General features: G+C 42.8%; 1 protein-coding gene across 1 annotated transcript in view; it reads right to left on the reverse strand.

Moving 5' to 3' along the window:
* The window catches only part of LOC119583765 (sodium channel protein 60E-like), a gene marked incomplete at its 5' end in the record, with an annotated part of 79,952 nt that extends 72,243 nt beyond the window's left edge, over positions 1 to 7,709 (reverse strand). The window contains 3 exon segments of the mRNA XM_037932431.1: positions 382 to 552; positions 6,960 to 7,174; positions 7,595 to 7,709. Coding sequence (XP_037788359.1) covers positions 382 to 552; positions 6,960 to 7,174; positions 7,595 to 7,709 — 501 coding nt within the window.
* Between the last annotated feature and the right edge of the window lie 1,592 nt (positions 7,710 to 9,301).

Below are 9,301 nucleotides of genomic sequence, written 5' to 3' on the forward strand. Positions count from 1 at the left end.
TTCCCCTACTGTCACTTTCTCAAGCTCACCCTCTGTCCCTCACACACTCTCTTTCATCCTCACGCTCTCCCCTTCTCTCTTTATCTCTTACCTTACCACGCCCTCTCCCGCATCTCCTCACCCTCACTCTCACTTTGTCACAGCCATATTCCTCTGTCACTCTCCCCCTCATTCTCTCTCCCGCTCTCCCCCACCCTCCCTCTCCCTCACTCACCTCCCACTCACCATTCTCATGCTGTCCACTCACACGTTCCTCTTCCCCCCCCCCCTTCCCTTCCCTTCTCTCCCCCCCCCCTGCCCCCTCGTCCCATTCACCAGTCTCATGCTGTCCACTCACACCCTCCCCCTCCCTCCCCCCTGCCTCCCCCTCGCCCCACTCACCAGTCTCATGCCCCTGAGGACGGAGAGGCCGGAGCCGATCTCGAGGCCGAGGTCGAGCAGCGAGGCCAGAACGATCACCAAGTCGAACACGTTCCACCTGTTCACGAAGAACTCCTTGCTCAGCGCCATGATCTTCATGATGCACTCCAGCGTGAACACCGCGGTGAACACCTGTGGGGGAGATCGGACGGTGGTGACTCGTGGGAAAACACTTGTTAGCGTGAACACTGCGATGAACATCTGAACACCTGTGGGGAGACTGAACGGCGAGAGAAAAGGCAGGTGAACAGTTTTGAGCGTGAAAATTTGTAGTTAGGAATAGACACGCTTTGAAATCTTTCTGGGGGTGAACACCTGTTTAAGAGAATGAACATTTACAATGAGAAAGAAAAGACAGATGAACAATGATAAACATCAAAGAGAGAGAGAGAGAGAGAGAGAGAGAGAGAGAGAGAGAGAGAGAGAGAGAGAGAGAGAGAGAGAGAGAGAGAGAGAGAGAGAGAGAGGGAGAAAGAGAAAGAGAAAGAGAGAAACACCAATGAATGAACAAAAGGAATGAAGACAGAAAAGGTTTAGAACACCAGTGAACAGAATGAACACTTGTCGGAGGATAGAAGATGTGGATGAATAATGAACTTCAGTATACTGAGTTTCCATTTTTGTTATTTTATTATTTTTCTTAAAGACTGGAAAGCGAACTATTGAATGTATTATTATCAGCAAATTATATCTCGTCTTGTAGTTGCATAAAACCACAGAGGAAAAACAAAAACAAAAAAAACAAAACAAAACAAAACAAAAATGTATATACATATATATACTATAACATATATGTGTGTATAATATATATATATATATATATATATATATATATATATATATATATATATATATATATATATACATATATATATATAAACACAAACACAAACACAGTAACGTGTACACAAAGATGAAAAGAGAAACAGCCACAGTAGAAAATGAAACTAAACCGTAACGTTTCGAACTCTTCACGAGTTCCTCTTCAGACGAATAAAATCGAAATGGATGGATCCATTTCGATTTTATTCGTCTGAAGAGGAACTCGTGAAGAGTTCGAAACGTTACGGTTTAGTTTCATTTTCTACTGTGGCTGTTTCTCTTTTCATATATATATATATATATATATATATATATATATATATATATATATATATATATACACATACACACACACACACACACACACACACACACATATATATATATATACATGTATATATATAATACATATATAATTAAAAAACACGAAGAAAGCAAATAAAAAAATCGAAAGAAGGAAAATGTCGAGAAAAATAAATAACGAAAGAAAAAAAAAAACGAAATGAGAAAGGGGGTAGGAGGAAAAAGAGAAAAAAGAAAGATAAAACAAAATACCGAAAGAGGAAAAGCAAAAACAAAACAACAAAATCAAGGAAGAAAAAAAAACATCGAAAGGAAGAAGAAAACAAGAAACCCACGTAAGAAAGAAAGAAAAGTAAATAAATAAATAAAAATACATCGAAAGAAGAAGCAGGAAGAGAAAAAAAAACAGCAAAAACAAAAAAAAAACAAGAAATAAAATAGAAAAGAAACATCAAAAATAGGAAAACAAGGAGGTAGAGAAAAAAAATCGAAAAAATGGAAAACCAGGAGAAAAAAATCCGAAAAGAAATCAAAGCGAAAAAACGAAAACATTCAAACCAAACCAAACCAAGAAAAAAAAAAAAAAAAAAAAAAAACATTCAAACCAAACCAAAAAGTAAACAGCAGGCAAAACACAGCGCGCTGGAAACTGAGAAAACTCGAGCATTTGCATAAGTGAAAGGCCGCCACGCTGGCACTCGAGGACAGGGGGGGGGGGGGCCGGAGCGTCCCGCCGCCTCCTCATTTCGCTTCTAATTTTTTCTCTCTCTTGTCATGTCTTGCTCTGTCCTGTCATGTCTTGCTGTGTCCTGTCATGTCTTGCTGTCTCTTGTCATGTCTTGCTGTCTCTTGCCTATTGTGCTGTCTATTTCTAGTTTAGCGTGTCATGTCAAGTCTTTCTCTCTACTGTCTTCTATTGTGCTATCTCCAGCAGTGTATGGCATGTCAAGTCTTTCTGTCTCCTGTCATGCCATGTCTTCTTCTCTTTTGTCATGTCTTTCTCTCTTTTGTCACGTCAAGCCTTTCTCTCACCTGTCTGATCTCGTGCTATTTCCAGCCTTGCGTGTCACGTCAAATCTTTCTCCTATTATGTCAAGTCTTTCTCCTATCATGTCAAGTTTCTCTCTCGCCTGTCTACTCTCGTGCTCTCGCTGTTTATTTCAAGCCTTGCGTGCCATGTCAAGTATTTGCCACGTTTTTTTCCTCCCCAATCTGCACCTCCCCTTTGTTTATTTTTTACCTGTCTATTTTCCCTCCTGTCTGCCTCATGCTTTACCTGTTTATATCCAGTCTTTGAGTCTATCTCTGCGTTTATCGATCACCTTTCTATCTCCCTTCTGCAGCTTTCCAATCTAGTTATGTTTTTTTTTTTCCTTCCCCTTTCAATATCCTTTCTGTCTACCTCATGCCATAGTCTTTCATCTACCTCTATGTCTACCTATTATGTTTCTCTTTCCCCCATTCCATTACCTTAGTTTATTCTCTACCTGTCTATTATCCTCCTGAAACGCCCTTCCAGTCTCCTTAAAACATTTAATCATTATTCTCACTCGTTACGTTCCTAATCTCCTCGTTCTATGTCTATTTCTACCGTGCGTTTAACTACTGTCATATCCACAATCAAGTTCAAAATCCCCACCCCCCCTCCCCTCAAGAAGAAGAAGAAGAAGAAGAAAAAGAAGAAGAAAAAACCGATCTTCCTCCTACCCGTCTCCGTAACCTTTCGCCAAGCTACGTCTTTAACCTTGGAACATACCAACATGAACACCACATGAACAAGGCAAATCCCACCCGCCCGCTCTCCTACCTAGAACACCTCAGCCGGAAGACACCAACATTAACACCACACGAACCAGTCTTACGCCCCCGTCTGTATTCAGCCTGAGAAATATGAACATGGCCACCAACATCAGTGAGGGGAGACTGGGCGAAGGTCAAATCGGATGCTATTGAATGGGGAGGGAAACGTAGGGAGGGAATCGTGGGGAGGGAAACGTAGGGAGGGAATCGTGGGGAGGGAAACGTAGGGAGGGAATCGTAGGGAGGGAATCACAGGAGGGATTCGTAGAAAGGGAATCGTGGGAGGGAAACGCAGGAGTGAATCCCAGGAAGGGCAATCCTTTGGTACGCTCGCCAGACCCACTTCTCCCCCCTCTCCCCCTCTCCCCTCTCCCCCCTTCCGGCCTGCCTGCTCTCGGATGGATCCATTCCACAATGGCCCTGCTGCACGGCCGACTAAACTACCTTAGGCTTCCCGACATGCACTAATAGAATGGCAGCCTGTCTGCCCGGACAGACTCCAGGCCGAGCTGCGATGCCACGCTCTCTCGCTCGCGCTAGCTCTCTCTCTTTCTCTCGCTCGCGCTCTCTCTCTCTCACGCTCTCTTCTCCTCGCTCTGCTCTCTCTCTCCCCTCTCTCTCTCTCGCTCTCTCTCGCTCTCTCTCTCTCTCTCTCTCTCTCTCTCTCTCTCTCTCTCTCTCCTCTCTCTCTCTTCTCTCTCTCTCTCGTCTCTCTCCTCGCTCTCTTCCCTGCCTCTCTCTCTCCTCTCTCTCTCTCTCTCTCCTGCCTCTCTCTCTCCTGCCTCTCTCTCTCTCTCTCTCTCTCTCTCTCTCCCTCCTCCTCTCATCTCTCACTCTGACCTCAATCCTCTCCTGCCCTCTCTTCGTCTCCTCCCGCTCCTCTCTCTCTCCCTCTCTCCATCGTCACTACCTCTCCACTCCTACTTCTCCTCCACTACTCTTCCTCTACTTTCCCCCTCTCTCCCATCCCCTCACTCTTTTCCCTCCTCCCCTCTCTCCTCTTTCTCTCTCTCCTCTCTACTCTTCCTCCTTCCCACTCCCTCAACCCTTATCAATTCCTCTCCTCTTTCCTCCTCCTACTCCTCCTCCCTCCCCAGTCCCTCATCCTCCTGCCTTCCCCTCACCGTCTCCCCTCCCCCTCCTCCACCGCTTCCCTCCTCTTCCACCCTCTACTTTCTCCAGCTCCACTCACTCCCTCCTTGCTCCTTTCCTCCTCCCCCTTCTCTCCCTACTCCCCCTCACTCCTTCCTCCTCTCCTCTTCTTCCTCTCCCTACTCCCCCTCCTCTCTCCCAGCTCCCTCACTCCTTCCTTCCTCTCTTCCTCCTCCCACTCCTCCTCTTCTTCCTCTCCTCCCTACTCCCCCTTCTCCTCTCCCCAGCTCCCCTCACTCCTTCCTTCCTCTCTCCCTCCTCCCACTCCTCTTCTTCCTCTCCTCCCTACTGCCCCTCCTCCTCTCCCCAGCTCCCCTCACTCCTTCCTTCCTCTCTTCCCCCTCCTCCCCAGCCCTCTCCTGCTCCTCTCCTCGTCTCCCCTCACCCTCGCACCCCTCAAGCAGCGTCGAGCGGGAGAGATATTGGTGTCGTTACATTGGACTTGGACCCCAGGGTTGATGTGTGCGTGCCCTCTCCCCTCTTCCTCCTCCCTTCCTCCCCTCTTAGCTTCGCCTTCCTCTTCCTCCTCCCTCTCTTCCTTTCGTCTTCCCCTCTTCACCCTTTGCCCCTTTCCCCTCTCCTCCTCCTTTCTCCACCTCTTCCTCCTCCTTTGTGCGTGTGCGCGCGCGTATGCGTGTGTGTGTGTCTGTGTCGAAAGGTAAAGAAAGCGAGCAAACTTCTCTACTATGGGTGATGGTGAAGATATGGTGATGATAGTGATACGATGGTGATATGGTGTTGGTGAAGGTAATGATGATATTGAGATGATAGTGAGATGGTGTTGGTGAAGGTGATGGTTATAATAAAATAGAGGAGATGATAGTGAGATGGTGTTGGTACTGGTGAAGATGATGATAATGAGATGGAGGAAATGATAGTGAGATGGTGTTGGTGAAGATGATATTGAGATGGTGTTGTTGATAAAAGCGATATGGTGTTGGTGTCACGGTGATGGTGCTTATGATAGTGATGCTGGTAGTAAAATGGTGATAAAGATGATGGCATAGGTATGGTGATGGTAGGGAAGACTGTGATATGATGGTGGGGATGGTGACAGTGATATGGTAATGGTAGAAATATCTAGATAACATTAACAGGCTGGTTGGCTGTGCATGATTATTTCCAAAAATCTTTGAATTCTTTCTAATCTTCTGTGTCCTTTACTTTTTTTTTGTATTTCTTTCTCCCTTTCGATGCTTCATCAACATTTCTCATTCTCGTCTTTTTTTTCTATTTCTACCTATCTAACCTCTTTACTCTCATCTCCTCTATTCCGTCTGCCTTTATTCCTGATAATTTTCCCTCTACTTCTCCTTCCCGCTTTATCACTCCATCTCCCCTTCTCCCTTCATCTCTCCCCTTTCCCATCATCGCCTCTACTCCCTCTTTTACACTTTTATCATCCTTTCCTCTCCCCTCTTCTATCTTCTCTTTTTTCTCTTTTATTCCACCTGCCTGTTTTCGCTTTTATCCCATTTATATTCTAGATTAATCAGTTTTTAAATCTTTATTCAAATCTTTATTCAAATCTCATACATACATACATATATGTATATATATATATATATATATATATATATATATATATATATATATATATATATACATATATATATATATATATATATACATATATATATATATACATATATATATATACATATATATATATATATATATATATGTATATATATATATGTATATATATATATATATATATATATATATATATATATATATATGACGATGGAATTTCACATCTTCATATTTATGTCTCTAATATAAATCTAGCAAAAGCAAATTATTGAACCTCATATATCTACATGTATCTCTAACATATTAAAAAAGAAAGAAAGAAAGAAAGAAAGAAAGAAAAAACGACGATCGACCTTCATCCAAATCTAAATATCTAAAATAAATCTAAATAAATATCTAAATATCTAACATATACCTATATTAGTAATAACTAATATTTCTCTCTCTCTCTCTCTCTCTCTCTCTCTCTCTCTCTCTCGCTCTCTCTCTCTCTCTCTCTATCTATCTATCTATCTATCTATCTATCTATCTATCTATCTATCTATCTATCTATCTATCTATCTATCTATCTATCTATATATATATTTCTTTAATTTTACTTGCACGGTCAATTAATAACTTCAATAATAATGTGACTAATCCATTCTCAAGAAAAAGACTAAGAACATATTTATAAATTTCTTTAAAATTTGGAGAGAAGGACAAATTCCTAGAGGAGGCGTAGTGGTAAAAAATATATATATATATTAAAAAAAAACAAATAACAACAAACAATAAATAATAAATACCAATAGATAATAATAAATAATAAATAATAATAAATAATGACAAATGATTAACAACAGATAATGACAAAGAACAAATAATATGAAAAAACGCTAAACCGAAGCACCTCATGAAGAGAGCCGAAAGGCGATCGCACTCACCCTGTTGCCGACCTCCAGCACTTTGTTCAGCTCCACCGACATGCCGTGGTGTTCAATGGCGAGGAAGATGGTGTTCAGGATGATGCACAGCATGATGAACAGGTCGAAGATGGCGTCATGAACAATCACGTGCATGACGTTCTGTACTTTGAGCCACGTGCGGTAGTTTGCGCAGCACTCGCGGCATTTGTCACAGTTGCGGTCAACGAGCTCGTCTGCTTTTTTTTTTTTTTTTTTTTTTTTTTTTTTTTGGGGGGGGGAGGGGCAGGAAAGAAAAAGGTGAGTAAGAGTAAGTTATTTTTTTTATTTTTTTTTTTGCTGTATTTTATCTAGTTATCTATTGGTTCATTCAGTTATTTTGGTATTTATTTTTGCATCTACTAATTTACTAATACTAATAAAAAAAAACATTTCTAAAAGGCATAATTCATCACCCCTAGAATCTAAAAAAAAAAACATTGCAACCGGTCCAGAATAAGAAATAAATGAATATAAAAACGTTGCATCTTCCCCAGAAAAAAAAAATAATAAAAAAGCTGCACTCTCCCAAATAAAACATTACCCCCCCCCCAAAAAAAAAAAAAAAAAAAAAAAACGTTTCCTCCCCGAGAAAAAACGTTTCGTTCCGCCCTTACCTTCGACGACGACGATGTGCTGCGATGACGCTGACAAGGCGGCTGGCGAGGACGGGCTGACGCCGTTGCACTTTCGGCGGGCGTACAGGGTCGTCTCCGCCTTGCCTACGGGTTCCTGACGGAGAGAGGGGGGGGGGTGAGTAAGGGGGAGTGAGGGGGAGTAAGGGGGAGTGAGGGGGAGTAAGGGGGAGTGAGGGGGACTGAGGTGAAGGGGGATTGAGAGGGAAAGAGAAAGAGAGAGAGAGAGAGAGAGAGATTAAGATTGAGAGAGAGAGAGAGAGAGAGAGAGAGAGAGAGAGAGAGAGAGAGAGAGAGAGAGAGAGAGAGAGAGAGAGGAGAACAGAGAGAAAGCAAGAAAAGAAAAAGAGAACCAAATAAAGAAAGAGAGAAAATACGAAAGCGAAAAAATACGAACATAAAAAAGGAAAAGAAAGAGAAAGCGAGAAAAAACAACAAAAAAAACAGAGAAATAAAATTCAAGATCATAATTAACAAAGGAAAGACAGACGAGGAAAAAGATGCAAGAACCTTTCCCTTTCTTGTTGTTGCAATACGAACCGAACACGTTTCTTCATTACCGGGAAATAGATGAAAGCCTATAATAAACAGCGAATTTATAAAGCAGTAATTGAGATATAAAAGCAAATTAAGAGAAACGGATGGCGTCGTTTCGCTTCGTCAGGGAAGTCAATTGCCCCCCCCCCCCACCCCTTAATGGAAGAAAGAAGAAAAAAAAAAAGAAAAAAATGACGGACTTTGAAAAGGAAGAGGAAATAATCACAATGGAAGGTGGAAGAAGAAGAAGAAGAAGAAGAAGAAGAAGAAGAAGAAGAAGAGGGGAAGGGAGGAGGAGGAGGAGGAGGAGGAGGAGGAGGAGGAGGAGGAGGAGGAGGAGGAGGAGGAGGGGGAGGAGGAGGAAGAGGAGGAAGAGGAGGAGGGGAGGAGGAGGAAGAGGAGGAAGAGGAGGAGGAAGAGGAGGAGGAAGAGGAGGAGGTGCCAGAAGAGGTCTAAGAGGAGGAGGAAGGGGAAGAAAAGAGGAAGAAATAAGGGAGGAAGAGGAGGAGAAATAACCACAATGGAAGTCGGAAAACGACCACAGAATCAGTAACTATAAAAACGATAAAAAACAAAACGACACGACAAAACAGCGACATTCGGAAGAAAAAGAAAGAAAAAAGAAAGGGGAAAAACATACACAAAACAGATATAAAAAAAACTCCCTGCCCCCCCCCCAAAAAAAAAAAAAAAGACAAAAACAAGCACAACGACAAAAAATCTTCGAAAATGGACGCCATAAAAGAACAATCTCACCAAGGTCACGTGACACAAGGGGAGAGAGAGAGAGAGAGAGAGAGAGAGAGAGAGAGAGAGAGAGAGAGAGAGAGAGAGAGAGAGAGAGAGAGAGAGAGAGAGAGAGAGAGAGAGCGAAAGAAAAGTCATTTACGGAATTCCGTAGGGAGATTATATAAAGGCGAGTTTTGTGCTCGCGTGGGGGTGAGGGTAGTTTTGTGACCCTCTCCTCCTTGGCACTTCCCTTGGCACCGCGGAAATATGGGGGTTTGCTTGTAGTTTACAAGTACCACGTGACTCCTTTTTTCGTGTTGTTTTCAGCGGGAATGCTACGGCTGGGGGTTCCTTCAACGCTGGACGCAGTTGTCCGTGAAAGGCAAGGAAAGGGGGGGGGGAGAAAGGAAGAAAGAAAGCAAA

Source organism: Penaeus monodon, chromosome 17 (genome assembly GCF_015228065.2).
Source record: "Penaeus monodon isolate SGIC_2016 chromosome 17, NSTDA_Pmon_1, whole genome shotgun sequence".
Taxonomy (NCBI): domain Eukaryota; kingdom Metazoa; phylum Arthropoda; class Malacostraca; order Decapoda; family Penaeidae; genus Penaeus; species Penaeus monodon.